Source organism: Micropterus dolomieu, linkage group LG01 (assembly GCF_021292245.1).
Source record: "Micropterus dolomieu isolate WLL.071019.BEF.003 ecotype Adirondacks linkage group LG01, ASM2129224v1, whole genome shotgun sequence".
NCBI classification, from domain to species: domain Eukaryota; kingdom Metazoa; phylum Chordata; class Actinopteri; order Centrarchiformes; family Centrarchidae; genus Micropterus; species Micropterus dolomieu.
Genome location: NC_060150.1, coordinates 51,663,289 through 51,687,023, shown reverse-complemented (window position 1 = coordinate 51,687,023; position 23,735 = coordinate 51,663,289). Strand labels below are relative to the sequence as shown.

General features: G+C 41.3%; 3 protein-coding genes and 1 long non-coding RNA gene across 4 annotated transcripts in view; 1 reads left to right on the top strand and 3 right to left on the bottom strand.

Moving 5' to 3' along the window:
* Positions 1 to 13,858, top strand: part of LOC123969234 (zinc finger protein 2 homolog) — a 31,093-nt gene extending 17,235 nt beyond the window's left edge. The window contains exon 4 of the mRNA XM_046046431.1: positions 13,791 to 13,858. Coding sequence (XP_045902387.1) covers positions 13,791 to 13,843 — 53 coding nt within the window. The 3' untranslated portion in view covers positions 13,844 to 13,858. The remainder of the gene's footprint in view (positions 1 to 13,790) is intronic.
* Positions 1,052 to 5,006, bottom strand: LOC123969281. The gene is made up of 3 exons (XR_006824703.1): positions 4,931 to 5,006; positions 2,232 to 2,570; positions 1,052 to 1,926 (listed from the first exon to the last, which is right to left on the bottom strand). It is a non-coding gene; the product is annotated as an uncharacterized LOC123969281 (long non-coding RNA).
* LOC123969239 (BTB/POZ domain-containing protein 3-like) lies at positions 5,742 to 12,673 on the bottom strand. Its single transcript, XM_046046443.1, has 5 exons — positions 12,521 to 12,673; positions 11,897 to 12,190; positions 9,993 to 10,083; positions 8,417 to 8,535; positions 5,742 to 8,268 (listed from the first exon to the last, which is right to left on the bottom strand). Exons 2-5 carry the CDS (start codon positions 12,085 to 12,087, stop codon positions 7,236 to 7,238), a joined length of 1,434 nt encoding a protein of 477 aa, XP_045902399.1. The 5' UTR covers positions 12,088 to 12,190; positions 12,521 to 12,673; the 3' UTR covers positions 5,742 to 7,235.
* Positions 13,859 to 19,507: 5,649 nt separating the features above from the next.
* The window catches only part of LOC123986372 (striatin-like), a gene marked incomplete at its 5' end in the record, with an annotated part of 33,872 nt that continues 29,644 nt past the window's right edge, over positions 19,508 to 23,735 (bottom strand). Inside the window, 3 exons of the mRNA XM_046074623.1 lie at positions 19,508 to 19,948; positions 20,565 to 20,651; positions 22,988 to 23,089. Coding sequence (XP_045930579.1) covers positions 19,779 to 19,948; positions 20,565 to 20,651; positions 22,988 to 23,089 — 359 coding nt within the window. The remainder of the gene's footprint in view (positions 19,949 to 20,564; positions 20,652 to 22,987; positions 23,090 to 23,735) is intronic.

Sequence of the window (23,735 nt, the reverse complement as noted above, 5' to 3'; positions counted from 1 at the left end):
AAATGACGACCATTGACACCTTGCACAAGGAGGGCACGACACAAAAGGTCATTGCTAAAGAGGCTGGCTGTTCACAGAGCTCTGTTGCAGCGTCTGTATTTTATGCGTAAACTAAGACTTGTAGACAGAGATATATTGGTCCTCTTCTATCGCTCCTTTGTGGAAAGCATACTTTACATACATACAACTTTTTGTTCCATTGCCATTTCACATTGTCAGTGAATAATAGAAATAAAGTGCATCAGATAGTTAATATGTCCGGTAAGATTGCCGGGGTACAGCAAACTAGCATGACGATAACCTGTGAGTCCCGACTGGTGAGGAAGGGGCAGGCGATTATTAGAGATGTATCACATCCCCTGTTTGGCGAGTATGAGCTGTTACCATCAGGCAGAAGTATGAAGAAGAGTGCCATCTATCCGAACCAACCGGGCCCGCACGTCATATGTGCCTATCAGCATTGGATTTCTTAAACAATGAGATAATGAAACAGAGCTGAATCTTGGGGTGTCAGGGAGCTGCCCCTTTGTGAAATTTGTATAGCACTCGGGGGGATGTTTGTGTTGGCAAAGCAGTTGTCTGGTTGTTGGTATGTTGAGGTTGTTTATCTGACGTTTGCTGACACAAAATGAATTTCGCGCAAGGACTAAATCTTTCTATCAGTTACTGTCTGTACTGTGCCTATGTGGTCTTGTTTATTGTTTGCATTGTGATTTTTAATGATGTGGCTTTTTTAACCAGCCTGTGAAGCCATTTGTGAAGAATTTGTGACCAGTAAAGATCCCTTTACGCTAATAGATAATCCACAGACCTCACTGATTCTGAAAAGCAAGTTGCTGTTGAATTTTTCAAATATTATTGTTTCAAATGGTCTGACCACCACAAGTTAAATTCCATTCACTTTAATTGTCCTGGGTTGGAGGCAGATCTCTTAAACCAAATCTCTCATCATGATGAGATACTACTAGAGAGAGCAACATAAGTAAGAGTGCTTTCACACCTGTCAGGGTCAATCAAACTCTGGGTGCATTATGACTGTAATTTGGTTTGTTCAAGTATGTCGAACCCTCCTGCAGACTAAAGAACAACACTTCCAAGTGGACTTGTGTGAAAAAAATGTGTTTACAGTTTCGGTGGGAGACTGGGTGACAGCTGATAAACTACAAAGGGATGGCTCTGGTTGGAACATACATCACACTGCTATGTAATTGTACAAAAAACAAAAACAGGCAGTTGCTCAAGAATTTCTTTTCACGATCCTGTGTGGCTGATAAACAATACTTCAGTCCTGTATTGACAGACCCCTTAGAGTGAAGCAGTTTTTACACATGCTAAGGTAATATGATAACTGTCCCTCTGAGAACCTCTTGTGGAGCAGTCCAACAGCAGGAATTTCATGCCAACATTACTTTTATAATTATTCCTATCAACTTCAGTGCTTTTAACCTGTTCTGCCTGTTAGGACGCTCACTGTTGTCTCTACCTCTAGAGCTAACTTTGTGTTGTCTGTTGTTAGCAATATCACTGCTATAAGCTGACATGTCTTTCAAAAGGGGGCATGAAGTAAAAAAAACAAAGTCTGGGAAATGCCAGGATGACTTTCCAATATATATTTACTTCTAACAAATTATTCTACTGATTTCCAGAAAGTAAATTCATTTCTAAATGCTGAAAATGTCTTGATTTAAAGACATCCTGACATTATGGCTATGAGTTTCATGAGAAACCTGTTATTTGTGTAAAGATATTACTATCAATGTTAATGTTCAAACTTAAGCTGCACATTTCTATAAAACTCTTCTTTTTCTCAAAGATCGAGAAATAACCACTTAAAAACGAGTACTTCACCAGGATTGTCCTGCTCATCCAGTACAGGTGTGGTCGTGCTGGAAACATTCCCGTTTCTCTTCAGTTGACCTTCGGTCACTGGTGAAAACAAAAAAACCAAGACAAAAATGTTGTCAGTACTCAGAAAATAGACTAATATCTTCTAGTAGTCAGACAAAGGGACCTGACTGTGAGCTTTAGTGACTTGTGAAGGATAAGGTGTGCTAAATTTAACAGGTTACAGCTGTTATTTCAATCTGATATACATGTTTAATCAGCACTGCATATCCTCTTCTGCATTATATGTATACTGAGCATCTCTTTGCACATGAAAATCCATCAGGATGAATTAAACAAAAACAAAATAACTTTTTAGTATGACACTTTGAACTCAGCATGCTCACCAACAGTGAGGTTAGTAGAACAGTAGGTCCTCGGTCTTGAGAGAAAGCATTGGTATTTTCCACTGTCAGACAGCTGTAATGGGGAGATGTGCAGAGTCAGGATTCCTCTCTTCAGCTCTTCGAGGTTCAGAGTCGCTCTGCCTCGGTATTGATCCACTTGGTTATTGCCATTTTCCCGCCTGTGTCGATACGAGTAGACCACCTTGTTGATGTCGACTCTTCTCTAATCGACAGTAGAATTTTCCAAGCTGTACCGGGAATCCAGATAACATGGTAGTGTGACGGTATGACCTACCACTGACTCAATTGTTGGATTTGGGCAAATGGCACGAATCGCTCCTGGGGAAACAAACATCACATGTACGGAGCTTGAACACATTTCAAACATTGAAACACACAGCTGGTGTTTTTTATTAATTCAGTTGTGCAACAATTCCTAAAATGTAAAAGTGCTGCTCCACCTCGTTTCACACAGCTCTAAATCAGGTCTGTCATCACATTTCAGGAGACGACATACCTCCTGTTTGAATAAATTGATCAACTGACAAGGTTTGATATACCTAACGACCTATTAGTTTAGCTGCATTAGTGCTACGTGTTTGTTGTTTGGTTTGTTACAGAGTGAATGCAAAACAAACCAAACTTTCTACCTAGAGCTAAAAAATTTGCAAATTTGATTGCATTAATGTGTTAATTTTGTGTTTCATTTGGATGTAACTGAGGGTGGAGGTTCTACAATCACTCTGTTGATGCCTGTAGTTGATGTCTATAGTTAGTACATAGTAAATACATAATATACAAAACATCATATACAGTACATATAATCATAGGTAAAATAATTAATCAGATCCTTTACGTAAAAGTCCTACCACTCTCTGAATATAGTTCACAACAAGAGTTAAGTTACTGTATTCAATGCATTTATAGCTATAAGTGTTTAACTACCGGTATGTGTGTAATATGTTCTTATTTATGTAAATAGTGAAGGCTTTGGACTCTGACAGACTCAAAAAGCAAGAGAATTACACAGTTTACCATGTCTACAGGGATAACACAAGACAACAACAGTTTAAACAGATAGAGGGTTATGGCTGACCGGAAAAAGCTAAAAACTGGAATATTTAATAAAACAAAATCGTAACATATACTGTATGTTTTCCCCACCATATATCCAACAAATATCATTTGAAGAACACACGTTTTGCCTCATGCCCCCTACTCTGACTCTGATTGGCTAACCCTAATCCCATCATAGCACCAACCGTAAGGGCTTTGAACCAGCCTAATCAGCGGGGAAAGTAAGTACTAACCAGAGGCAGAGGCCCCTTGGTGTCAAAAAAGCTTTGAATAATAACCCATCCATCCATCGTCAACTGCTTGTCCTGCAGGGTACAGGGTCGCAATGGGTGAAAGGCGGGGTACACCCTGGACAGTCGCCAGTCCATCACAGGGCCACACAGACAGAAAACCACTCCTAAGGATACTTTAGGGTCACCAATTAACCTAGCTTGCATGTCTTTGGAGGGTGGGAGGAAGCCAGACCACCCGGAGAGAACCCATGCGGACACAGGGAGAACATGCAAACTCCACACAGAAAGGCCGGGGCAACCGGGGTTTGAACCCACAACCTTCATGCCGTGTGGCAACAGTGCTAAGCACCGCACCACCGTGCCACCCTGAATAATGACGCTTTTTTCATTTTTACAAATACAATAAAAGTTTTACAAATCTGAAACTGTGTTTCATTGAAACGTTAGCCTCTGTGGAATAATGAAGTCTAGATATGAGAACTCTAGGTACAGTTTTTGATCTGGACCTGGTCTCATGTGGTCTACATGCGAAAAAAAGCAGATAAAAAGCTCTTTGAAGTATTTTCACAAATTGAATAAAGGTTTCACAAATCTGAAACTGTGTTTAAAAGAAACTTTATTCTCTGTGGAATAATCTAGACCAGATTTCAGAGCTCTAGGTATAGTGGTTTTGTTTCAGGACCTGGTCTAATGTGGTCTGCATGTGGAGAAAAAGCAGTGAAATTTACAAATTTCACAAAAACGTTTTTTCAACTCTAAAAAAGTGTCTCAGACAGCGTTAAGGCTTTGCCTAAAATGCACAACAGCTTTCACAGCAGTAAGAGGTGCGATTAAAGTCTAGCAGTTCATTGTTGAGAGTTGCAGATGTGCAAAAAGGTCGTTAGGTATATCAAACCTTGTCAGTTATCATTGCATAGTGATGAATAAACCAATAATTCAACTACTAAAACTGACAACTGTGGGAACTGGGTCTATAGGCTAATATAACCAACGTTATAAGGCAGAGATTAATATATACTTAAATACTAGCTTAAGCCTTGACAGACAGACACTTCATTGCTCATTACGTGGTCACCGCGTTCTCCCATGAACAGCAGCACAGCAGGATACTTGACTCTCAGTGTAGACTCTTGGCTTCTGCCTCCTTCTTGGCACAGCCGACCACTTCAACCGCGCTACTCATTCAACTCGGTCGTTATAGCCTACTGTAGCCTACATGTTTCCAGAACTCGGGAATTCATCCTAATTTTGCTGCTTCTGTCCTTCAAATACCTGTAGCTCCTAAAGTGACAGCCTGTTTATGAACAGGCGTCTGAACAATCGGCAGTCGGCATAACGCGATCGTGGAAGCTTTGAAACTCAGTGAACTTAGCTAACAATAAAACTTACTGACAGTTCCCACAAACGGCAAAATACAGAGTAGCTTTGCAATCAGCGCCATGATCCAAGGGGCTGTGTGTGCTCGACTTACACACAGCGGCTGGAAATGCTTATGGGTGTTCCTCTTTTCAAACACACCTCTTTTCTCCTCGTCACATTGACGCGCTTGTAGGCACCATCAGCCCGACGCAGCCTCTCCGTATCAGTTTCATGAAAAGAGGAGAGTCTGTACTTTTGAGGGTAACGTTACTGCAGGAGTGCAGTCGTTCTAAATACCCGGTGGGCCTATTATGCCTATACGTTGTATGGTTAACGATTGTAATGCATGTTGTTTCCCAAGTCGTCTGCATCTGTACCATCATCTTACCTCTTAAGCCCTATTAAAATAAAACTATGTGAGAAGTTTAGAGGGGAAATGTGTCTTTGGGGAAACTTCTAAAAACTCGTCTGAAACATGACAAGGAACCCAAACTACAAGTCAAATAAAACATATGAGTAGGCTACTTTAAGTAATAATACTCATTCCCTTTTACTAAGTAGTAACATTTGTATGCAGGACAGAGGATGGAGTTCTTTTTCTTGAGTAAAAGATCTGAGTAGCTTCTTCCACCCTGAGTATTAGCCTAACTGTTTAATTATAATCCATAAATCATTGTGAAAGTCAGGCAGCCATGTTTCTGCTTGAGATCATAGCTGGTCATTTATTATTTTTGTCTTAATGTCTATAATATGGAATCATTTTCATTTATATCAGAAAAATGATCGGCTCATCCTGCAGGTAGATCTTAATGATAGTCTATAAAACAACAAGAGTAATAACTCAGAACTGAACCTTTTATTTCCAAATTTGTCACAACACCACATCCATAAGGCCACCGACTCACTGCACATTCTGGGTGGAATCAGATAACAAGGAAACAAAAGGCGTCCAAAAATATGTTTCTTCAATATAGAATCATATAAAACAGGGTTTTCCGTTTTCAAAGAGGGCAGACGAAGAAGTGAGCCAACACAGTCAGAGATATTTACACCATTAACAAAACAATAATGGCATGATTTTTAAAAATAAAAGCACAGGGAAAGTTGGCTGTGACATCTGGAATACAGTTCTTTACATACAACACAAATAAAGTATAGGTATAGTTAAAATCCTTTCAGATTAGCTGTTATACTGCAGGCAGGTAGACGTTCAGGTGGATTATGGCTGAAATGTCACATTTAAGCCCAGAAAGCAAAGACAGTACAGAAAAGGAGAGGAAGGTTAAAGTATATCTGAACTAGTGTCTAAAACTGGAGTTACAGACAGGATGTGATCAGCTGTCTGTGTTTATATTCAGCTTTTATTAAATCACAAGAAACAGACGGTAAACACACCTGCACAGGTTAAAAAGTAGTGCTTCATCAAGTCCTTCAGTTCTTCAGTTACAGCAGGAATATTTTAAATTCAACCGAAGTCTGAACGTCAGAAGAGGAGGACTGATATCTAATATAGTGTCAGTTTATAAACGCGCCGTTCATCCTTCGTCTCCTGACAAAACTCTGCACGTCATCTTTAAGGTAAGAAACCTGTTACTGTAGAGGGGAGACAGCAGTACATGAACCGTGACAGTAGTTTGTATTTTATTGCACTTTTAAAACACATTTAGGAGTGCATTCAAAACACTGAGTCTAGCTGTAATAAAATCTGCTGTGCAGCTGCCTCGTCTACTTCAGGTTTACACTTAGCGCTCAAATGATTACTCGATTACTGAATTAAAATCAATTCATCTGAATGTGTTGAAGTTTTCTACGAGATTGATAATGATAAAAAAAAAAAATAGATTAATAACAATTAAAGTGATGTTTTTCAACATTGCTGTTTACAGATTTTGGGCACAGACCCGCCTCCTGACAGGACGGTGAGACAATGATCTTTATGGAAATATTGGATTTTCATAGTCAGGTATTTAATTCACTGCATTAACCAATAACAGACAGTCTCTGCTGTGTCTGGGTTTTCTTTACGTGTATTTTGATAGTTGTGTAACTCCTGCTTTACCTTTAACTAATAAACGGAAACAGCGGTAACGACAACAACAGCTGCTGTGAAACAAAACAACAAAACAGATAGTGAAGGAATGTGAGGCTCCGGTCTTCTTGACCGTGTCTTCATGTTCTAATCAAACTGTCCTCAAGCATCTCGAAGGCTCCGCAGTAAATCCAGGAGCGCCTCTGTCCTCTAGCAGCTTCCTCAGAACGTCTCCAAACTTTCAAAATAAAAAGACTACATGGCAGTGAAACGGGAATCTCTGCGGCGTCCTCCCTCCAGCACGGCTCAGGCGTAGAAGATAAGTTCGGGGATCTGGCCTCCCTGCACCCCGGTGCCATTGGTGCTGTCCGAGGAGCACTGGAACTGGAAGGTCACTTTCCCACACTGCACCTCTGTCATGCCTTCCTGGCCGAAGTAGCTGAGCTCGTTGCCGTCCAGCACCACGCTGGCGGTGTAGAAGGTGTCGGGCTCGATCTGCACCGGGTAGTCGAACCACACGGGGAAGGTGCTGCTGGAGCCGTCCGAGAAGTACTTGATGATCCTCTGGGCCATCGGCACGCCCTGACGCTTCAACTCGATCTTGGCGCTGTACTCGGCCGAACCGCAGCTGGAGCCGTACAGGCCGAAGCCGGCGATGAAGACACGCTTGTCCACGGCGAACTGGATACTGTCGCAGCGGCCTCGGTAGCGCCACTGGTTGCTCCTGTAGGCGCAGGACTGGAAGCGGTGGCAGCGCTGCGGTGACAGGCCTTTCCGAGGTTTTGTGCAGAACAACAGTTCAGGCTTGTTGGCGGCGGTGTACCACAGGAAGATGTCGTTGGTCTCGTTGAGCGTGAGCACACCGGACTGCGCTGCCCCGTTGGCAAAGTCCTCTAGCGCCATGGTGGGGATGCGGATCAGGTAGATGGCCTTCCCCAGGACCAGGCGCTTGTTCTCTATAGTCGGCGTCATGTCTTGCCGTTGACACTCGGCCTCAGCCCAGTTCAGCGCCGCCTCAAACACCACCATCTCTTTGGCGTTGAGCGTCTCCCGCCGCAGGATGCTCTCCAGTGTCTGGGTGTCGATGTCGCAGAAGCCTTCAGAGCGCAGAGCGAGCTCGGCCTGAGCGTCGATCACCTCCCAGCAGCGCTGCGTCAGGTCGGGCTCCTCGAACAGGCAGCTCTGAGACAGCAGCACGCAGGCGTTCTTGGCGCTCAGGCTCGTCTCCAGGAAGCTGACGCAGGCCCGGGCCAGGTGAGGCACGATGTACTTTTTGGAGGCGTAGAGGGTGGCGAGGACCGTGTCGGCGCACAGGTCGATCTCATCACAGTAGATGTACCTGGGAAGGTAGAGGGTGGGTTTAGCTCACTTTGTGCTGTTGTTATTTATTGCATGTATTAAACTGATTATTTGGAGTGTCTGGTGTTTCTATAGAGAGACAAAGCTAAATGTTTACAGTCCATAAACACTGAATGAATCGGACAGACTTCAACATGGCCAGGAATGAAGGAGGCTCCACGTCAGGGATCCGGATCTCATCCTGATCCTCGGCCAGTTCTCCATAAAACATGGCGTGGAACACCGAGCTGCCGACAGCCAGGACGTACTGACAGAGCAGAGGAACAACATGGACACCATAAGAGACAGTTTTTCATCGGTTTGTTTCCAGCTTAATTGCTGAAACACGTGTTACCTTAGACAGAAATACAGTCATTGGAAAAGGAAGATTAAAGAGCAGCAGTGATTGCTCAGAGGAAAGAGAGCCGGGATAGGAGCCACGCTGGCCCAGCTTGGACTTGGAAAGAAGTGGTATTCTGCTCACTTTCAGGTTCAAAATCTTATTTAGGGGTTGTACCAGAACAAGTTTACATGGTTTAATTTTCAAAAAACACCATATTGTCATACTGTACATTGCTGCAGCTCCTCTTTTCAGCTTATGTTGAAGGCTTAGTTTTAGCTATGGAGTGATACATCTTGTCTCTAAATGATCTTTGTTGGGAGTTGCACATGCTCAGTTCCTAGTTAAGGACTACTAGCCAATCAGAAGCAGAGAAGGGCGGGTCAGTGAGAAGCAAACAGTGCTTCGGTTCAGCTGTACATGTTGCCGACCAGCTTGGCAACATGGACTGGAGCAAGAGTTTCAGAGTGGTGAGTTATTAATCTGTAACAAAAGTATCTTTCATCCATAAAGTTTTAACTGAGCTCTGTCTCTACATCACAGGAACAACTTCCTGTCCACTGACTGCCTGGAGGGTAGCTAGTGTTTGGCGGGGAGAGGAGAGCTGTGTGCTGCAGCTCACTGTTTTTCCACCGCTGGTTTTGAGGGCGTGTCAGATTAGCCGCTTGGCGAGCGTTATGAGGCGCATTTAGCTTTCATCCCTGCGGCTGGACTACAAACGAGCTGTTTTCAGGCAGTTCAGAGCAGAGTTTTCTGTGGGAGATGGGAACTCCCTTTGGGCTGGACTTCGGGCTTTTTCACTTTGCAAACCTATTACGTGCACAAAATAGATATATAACTCAATAAGAGAGGAGAGTGGAAAAGCAGAATACCACCTCTTTAACGGAAATCAGAGACAGTTGTGCCTAGGGCTGCATGCAGAATCTTCTGGGTGTAGACATGTCTGCAATATAAATAACTGTATATGTTGTTTAATTTTATTTCTTTTAAATATTCCCATATTTTAATATAAATTTAATTATCTGTTAAGTTCTATGAGTAGCATGAAGGGACTACAAACTTTCATTTCGTTATACAACATTCTGTTGTAACCTTTTCATGTAAAAAAACAACAACAACAAAAAAAATGTTTTCAATATTAGCTCCCTGATAATGCTGAATCTGCATTTTTAAAATTTGTTTTAGTTTTCAGCCTCTTTGCCTCATTTAGAAAAGCAAACATCACTTTGTTTGACAAATCCTGAACCACAAAGCTCTACAACCTGCGGCAGATTTCCCACCTTTCAAATGCACATGAATTACTTCCTGCAGAAAACAAAACGGTGTTCTCATGGAGCTTATTTCCCCCCTCTGACCCCGGATCTGCAGCATGCGAGTGGTTTTACCTTGTGCCCTGGTACTCGCTGCGTCCCGCCAGGCGGCCCAACCACAAAGTGAACATCTGCCATCGTCTCATTGTTGAACATGACTGAATTCCTGGAAGGACAAAGACCATGTTAACATTTTGTCAAAAAAACCAAGCATGTTTCCACACAGTACTATACCCAGTGTGTGAAATTCAAGGGTTTTGTTTAATGAAATGTCAAAACAACAAATCCCGGAGACATCCACTGTTTTACAGGTACAGCAGCATAAATCAAGTTCTTTAACTTGTGCGTACTCCTGGAAAGCTTTTTAAAACTCCTATGAAACCTGTGATTTTGTGATTTAAAAATAAAACTGACTCAACTAATTACTTTTACTTTGGCAGCAAATGCTTCCTCATTCTCTGTAAAGGTAGAAATGACCGAGCTATCAACAATTGAACACACCCTGACTACATATTTAACTCTATCCTGCATAAGTAAAATAAAGTGCATCAGATAGTTAATATGTTCAGTAAGATTCAGTAAGAACTAGCATGATGATGACCTGTGAGTTCCGACTGGTGAGGAAGGGGCAGGCGATTATCATCAGAGATATATCACATCCCCTGTTTGGCGAGTATGAGCTGTTACCATCAGGCAGAAGGTTTAGAGTGCCATCTCTCTGAACCAATTTGTGCCTATCAGCATTGGATTTCTTAAACAATGAGAGCGGTTGTCTGGTTGTTGCTGTTGATGTAGTTCATCTGACGTTTGCTGTGTGACACAAAATGAATTTCCGTGGACTAAATGAACATCTATGTATCTAGCCAGTAATGCTGTTAGATTAGACAGATCACAAATATTAACACCAATCCAACAGATCTCTGTGACTTCAGCACGACTTGCAATTTTGACCAATTATCGCAAAATTTTCTGCAAATTTAACCTATCATTGCCATTTCCTGCAAAATGCTGTCACACATCGGCAAACTCACTTCCTATTTTAGAAGACGCAGCAGACATTTGTGACACCAACGTCTCACAATTACCTACAAAAAATAAAAGGACCGTGAAGACCAGGATCCAAATCTCCTTTACCAAAGCGGGGAAGCTGTCCTGCAGAATGGGCAGTATTTTGGTCAAACATAAAGGAAATCGTCTCCTGACAAACACTTTGCCGCCACAAAACATATGGAGAGAATGTCAGAAACACGTGGAGGACGTCAGAGACACTGAGACACAGGTCAGCTGCAGGAAAGAATCAAGGTCGGCTGGTTTAAATATGCAGGGTTAGGGTTAGGAGGGACTGTTTAATGATTCATCTACAATTCTAACTTTAAAAATATCACATCTTTTTTTGTTGTGGTTGCTCTGTGTGTTTATCTGTTGACTGTCTGTATATTGACAAATGGATAAGTGTACTTCTTTATTTTGTCAGTGTTCTGTTGGTCTGGTTGTGATAGATGTTAGGACCCCCTCAAAAACTAGATGGTGCCTCTCAGTGGGCTTACCCTAATAAATAAATTTGTATATATATATTTTTATATTTATTAGGCAACAATCATAAAGAAATGCCGCAAAATCCTGGAGAGACTGATAACAGCGGCTGTCATGTAGGATGATATTAATTATAATTAGCTTTTTGGCATGAATGTGTAATAACAATATTGCCAAAGCATCATATAAACTACATAAGAACAATCAACCCCATACAATATATATATATCTGGGCTTGGTGAGTGCAGGTGTCGGCCTATCTCTAACCCTTATTAATGCTTTGAGTATTAAATATATGCATACTGCTGCTCTGTATAGGACTGGACTCAGATGTCTGCCACTGCTGTGCCTTTATTAAACTAACTGAGAACATGACCTCTGCGCTCCTCATCTGCACAGGAGCAAACAGCTCACAGCTATCCGGAGTCTTTGGGGTTCAGACTGACCTCTCCCGAATTGTCGGGTACAGGCCCTGCCAGTTGCAGCAGGCCTGGCCGGTGGTGCTGGTGCTGGTGCTGGTGTTGTTGTTGGTCAGGTTCTGCTGCTGGTACTGCTGGATGGAGGAGGAGGAGGTGGTGCTGCTCGCTGAGGCGGAGGGGACCAGCTTCTTGGTGGGAAACAGCTCTGCAGCCATCATCGATCCGTCAGACCGCAGGCCGGGTCATGGCAGGTCCCGGGGGCCGGACTGAACTGCTGCTGCTGCTGCTCATGGACGAGTGACCGCCAGAGTCCGGAGAGCCCTGCGGAGAAACAGCAACGACACTTGGATTAAAAATGTGGACATTTATTTTACGCCCCTGCTGCTAACTTGACCTTAGCTAAGCTAGCCACACACCGTCCTTTACACCAGCTGCTTTGCTTTAATGTTAATCAATCAAACCTTACGAGACTGATAACACGAAGTCAAACCTCTGCAGTCAGAAATAAAAAGTTAACTTAGTCCGCATCCAAACGCCGGAGCTATCTTTAGCACGTTCATGCTAACTGGCTAGCATTAGCTGACTACATTTTGCGAGTTAATTTCTCGGTCAGCGTTAAACTATTTGGTTAACACTTCAGTTTCCACTTACTTTAGTGTTACGCAGAAGTATGTCTGATCATATCTCATCACACCAGGGGGTTTAATAGTTGTCGAACAGGTTTGCGACTCAGCTTTGTTTACAGCTCGCTAGCTTCCTCTACTAATGTTTACGGTAGAAACAACTCGGTAAAAGCTGCACCGCCGCCACCCGGAGGACGGAGAGGGAACTGCAGCTGAAAATCACTGTTTCCGGTCTGTACTGCAGTTATACAGTAAAACTCATCAATATACATTCTGTCACAAGTGTCTTTTAAACTGGGGACTCTGGGGACAGGTACCCATCAGTTTTTTAAAAGAATTTGCTAAACATATTCTGCAAAATAGCGACAAGAAATGTTAACTATGCACAATAAGAAAACATGCAATACAATGCATATATAGAAGACAGAAATGTGCATTGTCCAAAAAAGTAACTTAAGCTTAAAAAAAAAGAAATATGCTGTTGATTACTGCATTATATTCTGTTATATTTTTATAATTTGAATTGTCACCTGCAACCAGAATTTTGTGTTCACTTTATATAAATAATATAAATAAAACAGGACATTAAGTGCTTAATGCTCAAAATCCTCTGGAGAAGGACTACTCATAAATTTCAGCATCAGCATATTTTATCAAAATGGGGTCAAAATATCTTCTCGTCTCGTTCTGGTGACCCCAATACTGTGCATTGTCACGTCTTGTGAGCGAAGTCGTCTCACCCTGCAAGACCTTTCTACACTAAGTGATGTCCTTGCATTCTGTGTTTTGGGTTACTGCCCAGCAATTGATCTTGTCCCAAAAAATAGTTTTTCCAGTCATTCTGGTAATAGCAACAGATCTATAAGAGCTCTGTTCCAGAGAGATATTTCCAGTGGTGGACAGTAACTAGGTGCATTTGCTCAAATATTAATTTGAGGTATCTGTACAACTGTTTTCTTTCTACGTCTACTCCACCTCATCTCAGAGAGAGGTATTGTACTTTTTATTACATTACATTTACCCGGCAGCTTCAGCTACTTTACAATTTAAGATTTTTACACACAAAACAGATGAAGAGCTTATAAAATGTGATGTTTTGTTATGAATTAAACTCAACAAAGTTTATACAAGCTGAAACAATTAGTCAACTATTTTGATCATTTAAGTCATTTTTCATGTGAAAACGTTTCATGGTTTCATCTTCACAGATTAATTATTTTAATAATTTGAATGTTTGTTAATAATGTTGAGGTTTGGACTGTTGGTCACTGTGACGGCATTTCTCATTATATTCACAGTCAAACAGGAGAACCCATTCCTCCCTCCTACATCGGGTTACGATTCAACATGAGACACAAACTCCACATCCTGCTGCGATCTTCACTTCAAAAGGGTCAAATAAAGCAGACACTTCTTTATTCCGAATATATTGAATTTAGGACATTTATTTGTGCACATTGCTCTAAAGCATTATCGATCAAGACACCGATACATGTTTGATGTTTAATGCATATTAAATTGACACTTTCTTTAAAGTCATCTCACTCTGACTTGTTCAAACAGAGAATCTAATTTATTGAGCTCAGCAGGCGCTTTGCATGTAAAACCCGCAAAACAGCCAGTGCTGCTGCATAGTGCTGAATTCATTCTATAATAATTAAGAATAACATCTTAATATGTGATAATGATATTAATGTGCCAATAACATCAGCAGCAACTGACGAGTTTATTTTGTCAGTATATATAATTACTTACTTACTCTATAATGTTTTTCTCTATGTTAATTAAATTCTAATTGTTCTAAACTTTTTTTTTGGTGAGGTGCCTTCATGAACCCATACAGTATCTCACAAAAGTGAGTCCACCCCTCACATTTCTGTAAATATTTGATTAGATCTTTTCATGTGACAACACTGAAGAAATGACACTACAATGTAAAGTAGTGAGCTGTAAATTTTCTGCCCCCTCAAGATAACACATCACACAGCCATTAACACCGACACCTCTGGTACCGCGGGCAGCAGGCGATCTTTAAAACCACTGACTTACTTTTGCTGTTTTCGCCGTTTTCAGTCCAAAAATCAGTTGATTTGTTTCTCCAATCACTGTGGGATGCTCCGTTCTCAAGCTACAGGCCTGTAAAGCATTTTGCATTTGGTGACGGGAATGTTGATGAATATTCACTGTTTTTAATCAACATTTCAATGTTGTGTTATGTGGAATGTGGTTGTATGGACAGAAAGAGTGTTTTAAAGATAACTCCCAATAAAAGTCAACATTTAAACAGTAAATATTGCCAAAATATGGACATTTGCCTGGTATATTTTGAAAATATTGTATGATAGTTTATTTTCATCAAATTTACAGTTACAATTGCATTCCAGGTGTATTAGAAGATATTCAGTTTCATTAAAATCTGTCTTACGATGGTTTGATGGTTTATTGCATTAAAAATTTCATATTTTTCTTTATTGCATCTCCATTTAGTCTGTAATGGTAAAATAAATATGTTAGTTTCTGACCTTTCAAAGGAGACCAGAATATTCCTGATTCATTTTGGGTATGTTATTTTAAGCGTTTTTCCTGGAAATAGGGGCAAATAGCTGGCTGTTTCCAACAGGTTAATGTCTAAACCCTGGTGAGACAATCTGACAGCTTACTAAAAGCTCCAGCTTGTGAGCGACTTGTACATTTGAGGAGGATGATAAACACTTTTGTGAGATATTATACTAGTTTAATCTCACCAGTTCTTTTATTCCATGAATGCTTTATGTTGTATTATTTTCTTACTCACTACAAATACAGACTTAGTTACCGTCACAGCGTGCAGCTTCCTGTATGTTAAATTTGTGAAAATGCTTCCATGTTGTTGTGTTTAAACAAACAACTCATCACCATCATGATACACAACATATTCCTTTATTGTTGTTACTGATAAATCTGTCACTCTCCCATTTTTAAAATAAAGAACAATGAAAAAAATAAAGAAAACACCACGTGTGTATGTTCTTTATGTACAGCCAGATCTATATTCTCTCTTTAATAGTTTCACACATTAAAAGACAACAATCATTTACAGGCAAACCGATGACAGTTCAGCTCTGCGTTTGGCCACTGAAGACAACAAAATATGAATCTGACCCACTCCAGCTGCCTACATCACTACTGCCTAGTGTTACTGCTGATGTAGTGTGAGATGCTGAGTCGCACTAAAATCAAAATGAGATTAAATTATTGGCGGATTCTATTGCTCTGAAAGTGAAATAAAAGTAGACAGATTCTAAATGGAGTCTGGTTTTATTTAGCTTTGTTGATTCTGGTTCTTAATGAATCCTGGTTCAGTTCTCTTTGGATTATTTGAGTATGAAAATAAAATACGTAGCAAAAAAACACCTTTACTTTCTTTAGGCTTTTCTTTCATTCAGGCCGCCGAACACTGGAAGTGTTGTGAGAACTTCTGCAACGCTGGGAATAACAGCCACAACATGCACCCAGACTCCATCAAAAATATTCACAAATCAAAAATTGTGTCCGTCACTTTAAGCACAGATCCACTGAGATTCTGCTCGTTTACTGCATCCCGTTAACATTTTCTGTCACTGGACATCAGTGACTCCCAGCCTTTAAAGCAGAGGTTCTCAAACTAGCAACCCCTCATCCCAGGCTGCAGTTCAACCAGAGACAGATTTTCCCCTCTTTCTCAAAGCATTGCATTTGAATATATATATATATATATATATATATATATTGCAGCCTGAAGAGGTGAAAGTATTAATATACAAGCAAATATTGGAGAAAAGTCAGATAAAATAACAGCTATTATATTAATTTCCTCTTTTTAATCACCTTGCGAGCCTTTGGAGGAGTCCTGACACTGCAGGTTGGTAACATGTTATGATGTAAGTTAATTTCAACAAATCCATTCTGGATTTCACTCCGGGTCCAGTTTACTCTAGCTGAATCTAAAGATGTTCAGAACAGATTGGATAAACGTGAAGACTCCGCCCCTTTTTTGTTTCAGCTTGACCAAAGGTTGCGTGGCTGTAAAAGTTACGAAGCGAATTTCTTTATGAACTATGGATGCACGTTGTTTTACTTTGGAGAAGAAACGTGTGAGGGATGAATCTGAACTGACGGATTCTCTCGTTGTTTTCTTCACGGATTTGAAGTTAAAGTGTCTGGATATAAAAAAGTGCCAGAATCAAAGGTTGAAATAATGTGAAAGGTCACAAAACAGTTCACTCCAAAACCACCAGACTCCAGTCATTTTCTACATCATTTTAGAGGAAATCTTAATTTGAAACTGCAGCCACTGTGTTTTCCTTTTCATACAAGTAATGTTTGATCGTTGGCTCTGGGTGTAAATGATTTGTTCCCTTAAGTACACCTCGCTTATAAATAGATCTGCTTTAATACTTAAAAACTGTACACATATCCATTTATCCCCCCTTCCTTTTTTTTAATACACCGTTTCACTTTACGTTAAAAGAACCCACAAAGAGTCCCACCATCTTTGAGATGATAATTTGGTAAAAAAGCAAAAGCAAAGTGTTACGTAGTGCTGAGAGGTAAAGTCCTGTAGTATACGTACTTCTAACAACACCAGCAGAAACCCCAAAGGAATAAACGTCACTTTCAAGTAAAACAGATAATACGTCTTATATCTAAAAATATCTACGTGTATCTTACAAGTCTGTCACCAAACACAAAGAGTCGTTTAAAAAACTAGTAATCGCTCCAAATAATAATAATTACACAAAATACAGTATTTCCAGGCAGTCAGCATATAAAGCATGTACAAATCTGGAGGGGAGCTAAACAGATGTCACTTAAAGTGTTGCACTATTTATTATTTTACAACAAAAAACGAGCTAATTAGCATTAGCAACAACAACTGGCAAGGTTTAGTAAGAAGTATCTCGTCTCTTGGTTGAATCTTTTGGCTTTCATTTGGCGTTTTTTTTAAAGTAGAAATAAATACTTTATGTGATCAAAGTAAAACAAACGAATGAGATAAGTGTCACTGCAGGGTTTTTTGTGGCTGCAGTTCGTCTTGATTTTTCAAACTATAAATACACGACAAAAGCAGCAGGTTTTTTCCAAATCGAGCCTCGCTGCCCCCAAAGCTGATCAGAACAAATGAATGAGAAGAGATTCTGTCCAAAGTGTTTTACAAACATGTGAGGAAGGAAAACTTTTAAACCTGAAATATTTCTGTTATTTCAGGATGTTTCCAGGTGAGATTCCACTTTGGAAAGAATCTCCTTTATTTTCATCTACGACTACCAAAGTGTCACCTGACAGCAGATGTGTTTCCAGGTGGATGCTCGGTCCAGTATATTACATCAACGTCACAACCTGTCACAGCACTGAAGGGTTTCATTTCAAAATGACTCTGTAGCGTTTCTTTTAGTACGGCATTGAAAATAGCTCTAAAAAATATATCTTTAAAGGAGACCTTTTGTGCTTTTCCATACTTTATGACTTATCTACAATGTTATAATGTTAGATGTTCATGTTAAACATGGCCAAAGCTTAAAAAAATTAGGTTAAAGTATTTATAAGAAATCCCTGTGAGTAAAAACCTCCTTCCTCCTGTTCTGAACGCTCCGTTTTCAACTGCTTTTTCTACCAACGGCTCCTTTCTATGTAATACCGAGCCAGATGGAGCCGGTGTTCCATATATGGTCATGTGCTCCCACACTAACAGCAGGGCAACTTTCAGTCTGCCTGTTCCGCCCAGCAACAACAACAGCCTGGTAACATGCTTCAGGTCTTGGCCAATCAGAAGACAGTTAGCTTTGAGAGAGGGGCCTTAAAGAGACAGCAGTATGTACAGCTTGTTTCAGACAGAGGCTGAAATGAAGGCCTACATGAAGAGCCAGTCTAAGAAAAAAAAAAAAACTTTGAATCATGCAAAGCTGCTATACAGGCGTCACAGAGCTATAATATAGGACTGGAAAAGCAGTATAATACGTCTCCTTTAACATTTCCAACAGTTGCTGTAATTCAATGATGTGTTAACGCGACACAGAGTTCACTTTTTCTACGTCAGTAGAGTTCCTAACACACCACAGCTCAATGTACCGCCAACAGAAATAAAACTCCCAGTTAAAATGTGGGACGTGTAAGAACTCCCAAGATTTAGGACACCTGTCTAATTTGTACTCTGTCCCTCCCCTTTTAGTGGAGCATCGTGGGACATTATTTTAGGAAAAATATGTAATGAAACAGGAGGTACGTTTACGTTAGCTTGAATAAAGTATGAACTTTCTGTCCGGTTAGCGACCTGCAGGAAAAGTAGTCATATATCACCAAACTTTTAGCACGAGCTGCTTTATGAGGATGCGTGAATGAATTCTGACTGACCACTCAGACGACAAGCAGCCTGAACTCACTGCAGAGTGTAAAAACAAACCTCGTCATATCTGTGATCTGTCTAAATTCATCTCATTTTGAAATGAAACTCCTCGGATGTTTGTGATTCGATCAGCTGACACAGACGCCTTCAAACCCTCAGGTCCCGCATCCTTGAGCACGCCACCGACTCCAGACCACTGGACTCAGGGTCATGACCTTTGACCCCCCCCCCCTTACATCCTGCAGGGGGCGTCTAACAAGATGTATCTTTGTCCTCGTCACTGGCCGCTCTCCAACTCTTCCTCATGTTTTAGGCACAACTTCAAGGTTTTTTGTTTTTGGAACAGGAAATAACAAAATCACACTAAATGAATCGGAGTCGGAGGTCATCTTCAGGTGAAATCAGATCTTCATATGTTGGATAAGATCATCACACACGTTCCCATGTGACTGAATCTTCTGGGTCGTTACTTTGCTTATTTTTAAAATGCACAAAATTAAAGTTCTTCAACGCCTTAATAGAATTTATGTTTTGAAGAAAAAAGGCACATGAAAAATCTGCGGGAGCATTTGGGGTCAGTGACGGTTGAGAGAGGTTTTATGTTCCATCTGTTAACGAAAATAAAATAAAAGATTCCAGCTTTAATAGAAAAAATGTTATGAAATTTCCTGCTTTTATTTTTTGCCACTTCCTGTTTCATTCATGGTCTCATCCAGAGGTTGGTTTGTTTTGGGACCCGGGCCAGCCTAAGTCCAAAGCAGGGCAGGGGCGGGACAAATATTTGACAAATCTCTTAAAAGGAGCAGTCCGGGTCACTGTCACCTTTCTGCTTTCTCATCCAGACTCAAGACGTGAAGGCGGACTCCTCCTCCACCTCCGCTCCTCGCCCTCTGAGCTCGACAGTCAGCCGGAGGCCGCTTTCAGGTCATACGAAGACCTTGGCGAGCGCGTCGGCCCCGGCGCTGCCGATGTAGCACTTGGTGGGGTGGAACGCGACGTCGTGGATCGACTCTTCGAACTTCTTGCGGTGAGCGGTGAACTCCTGGATGCACGTCTTGCTCTCCATGTTCCAGAGACGGATGGAGCAGTCGTGACCTGGAAGAGAGAGCGAGACCAAAGAGGATGGAGGAAGGAGAGTTGCGTCAGGTTCATCAGCCTCATAAAGAACTTTTTACATCCACATTAACTTAATTATAAACCTTAATGCCAGGAATAAAAACAAGCCTCAACACAAAAGGTTTGTGAATGAGGAGGAAAGTAAAGCAGAACCAGAGCCTGTACTGAGAAACACAGTAACAACATTATTACTACTGAGAAACACACGTTCAGATTAGTGAAAGCTTCATTTAATTTTTGATTTCTGTGATTTTCCATGACTTCTAAAACTTGGTCTGTTTTCCAGGTTTTCCAGTAAAAAGTTATTATTTGACATATCCCACTTTTTAATTATCAATATTACAGAATATTTCATTGGATTGTAGATAAAGAAACTTATTTCTTGTAACAAATAAGAATGTGACTTGACCAGCAGACGTGGTCCTAAATAAAGAGCCGTAATTCCCATCACTAGTGAGTTTGAAACACCACACCGAGCTGACTGCTGGATGTGTGTGTGTGATGCAGGCGTGAGACCCCGCCGTATTAAATGTTCACAGTTTTTAAAACTTAATTGCTGAAAGAGACTGCTGTATTATTACTCATGAATACTCACTTCCAGACATGAGGTACAGTCCGTTTGGATCCACAGCGAGACTCGTGACAGAGTCCAGGTGGGCGACCATCGAGTGGATCAGTTTTCCTTCAAGTTAAAACAGAATAAAATTTTTTTTCATTAGTCTGAGGAAGCGATAATATACAATATGGTAACTCACAATGAACGACACTTCACTTTCACACTCTTCTTTTCCATAGAAGGGTAAACTATTTTTTTAAAAGTTGCAGTAAAATTTTATCACTAGGGCTACGCATGACGCCCACTCCTCAATGAGCTACTAGTATTGCTTCCATTCTCGCCCATTCACCATCTTCGATTGTTTAGTTTAAATTCCTTAATTTGATTTAAACAAACCACATTTTACACAGCTTTTGTATAAAAAGCATCATTTTCTAACTTTTTTTGTGATGTCTTCAACATGAAAACCGGCAGTCTGTGTAAATTTCTGTCAGAAAAAGACCAAGAGTCATAAAATCTGACTTACAATCAACACAGTGTTAATATCATCTTCAGATGGATCCTGCACTGAACAAAGGTCATTTTTTTGTTTAGCTAAACCACAGTCTCTAACCCTGACATCTTAAAGTGGTACTATGGTGGTTGGACCTGTGACAGACAGATTTTAAAACTCTAAATTTAAATTAAAGCAGCAGAGGCAGAGAAATCTTGACTTTTAGTGCAAAGCTCCCAAAACTCCTACATTTCCCATGATGCAACTCAGTCATGTCCTTCATTAGACCCTCCCCTGCCTGGTAAACACCCACGTCTGGTTTCTAACGCAGGTTTTCTGTAACACATTTAAAGCCTCCAAGCCCGACCTTGTTTTCAGCCGCTCTGACGTCTGGTCGTATTTCGGTTTTTATATGAGCGCTGAGGGAAACTTGATGGAAGAAAATTGCCTTATAGCGACCCTATAACACTATAGTTCATTTTTAGCTGTAGTTTGTCTGACTGACTGACTGACAGCGTGTAAACTGAAGCGCTCAGTGTAAAAACTCCACAGCAGGGGTCAGCAAAACAGTCTGGCATCGGGCCACATCTTTTTCAATCCGTTACATGGCGGGCCAGAGCAAAGTCACATTATTGTGCACGCTTAGCTCAGTTGGTAGTGTGCGGGACTCCTGTTGGGAGAGCTGTATGATTGATCCCAACATAAGGTGAATATTTTTTTTCTCCCTTGTTAAACAAATTGATTTTAAGGCCACTTTTGCTCACATGCTCATAATAAAGCATGTGCTGCAGTGCGTCCCGGGGTTTGATCCGCATTCATAAACCTGTGGACGCTTATTTTCATTTCCCTGAGTTTCAGGGAAATCAATCACACGTTTACTGACTGCTTTTTCAGAGGTGTGTCAAGCCAGAGACTCTTTTGAATGTCCTTCAGAACTCTTCAAAGTTAAAGCTCTCAATAAAGCACAGCTGCAAAAAACGTTCTCGCACTTTTATTTTAGAGGCACAATCACTGAAGTGATTGTGTATTTCAGCTCCAGCCGCTGAAATAGATCTCTTTTTCTGCTATCAAAGCAATCTGGCCCGGTTCGGACTCTGCTCTACATGTTGTTGCTGCTGTGTGTGTCTACAGACTCTTCTCACCTAATGCTCCTTATAGCACGTTACCAAGTTTAGTCTCCAAACATGTTTTGTTCATTTAAAAACATGCAGTTAGTTGTAAAAGTGTCCAACAGGAGAAACTCTGCAGGCTCCTGTAAAGACTCCTCTGTGTTTATGCCAGCAATGGGCTCATTGCACACAGTCACTGTCTTCTTAAGACTCTTTTGTATTCAGCTAAAGCCTAGTTCACACTACAAGATTTTTAGCTTGATTTGCCGCTCGGCGAGCTCGGTGACGTTCAGGCTGTGATCAGGGGTAAATCAGGGATCGGTCGGCGGTCGGCAGTCGTTATGTGTGAAGTACTCAATGACGCATCAAAACGGCTCCCCAAAACATTTCTGACACATTGCCGACGTCTGCCAGATATCTAGCATGCCAAATATCTGGAGGAGTCGGCCGACTCGACATCCACATCCAGCCAATGAGAGCAGGCAGCTACTTTTTCACTGCAAAACACTTTTTACTCCCCTGCAGCTCTCTCTGTAGCTCAGACAATCCCTGCTACCTGCGTGTGCTGATCCATCCTTTCACCCAGACTCTGTCTTTATAATTGCTATCTTTCTAATAACAAACAGCAGCTGTTTCGTGTGCAGGTTCACGTCATTTCCCGTTTCACGCGTTTTCTTGACAAAACGCGGTTTGGAGACCAGCGTCGGGTGACACAGCTGCTGTCAGCTTGTCGAATGGCACGGCCATCGCTGACAGTCGTGTAGTCTGCACGAGGTCACTGCATTTACTGATATAATAGTATAACTTGGTGAAATGGTTTCAGTGTTTCCTCCTCCTCCTCCTCCTCGACAGTGTGTTACCTGTGTTGTTATCGAAGAACTGGATGTGCCGGTCCTCCTGAGCTGTGATGGTGATTGGCAGCGTGGGATGACTCAGCACTTTATTAATCTTGCAGGGAGCCTCTGCGGGTGGGGTGGGGTGGGGGGTTGGCCGTGAGAAGGACAACATTAGCATTAAACACCAACAGTCAGAGCACCAGGACTGAAAACACTTTGTGAGAAGTTTCTTACAGTCAATAAATTCAATGAAAAGACTGAAACCAGCAGTGAGCGTATCTCCTAACGAGTCCTGAGTGTCTCCTCTTCCTCTACACCACAGAAACTATTAACTATTATTAATTATCAGTGAGCCTCTCTGCTGCACTGGGTCACATGTTCCTTCCGTCCTGCTGCCCCAAACACTCACTAGAGCTCAATGTGGATTCATCTGTCCCCAACAAATACACTATTTCCTCCTGTTTGACTGCTGTTTGAGGAAATTACTTTTAAACATGAAACTATATATTTGTGAGATGTTTTGAAAGATGTTCTTAGGCTTTATTTATTCATTCAGGGAAGTTTCACTGAGAGGAAGCGCACAGCTGCACATTCACACCTGGAAGCTGCCCGCTCAAGTTCAACTTATACTTCTACCCCGTAGCCTGACGCGCTAATCGCCAAAAATACAGCTACACGTCAGGACGACGCAGACCGCAAGAACTGTAATTGGTCGGCTTGGTAGCATCACATTTCCTCCTGCACATTTGGTTCAAAGGTCGTGCATCCCGTC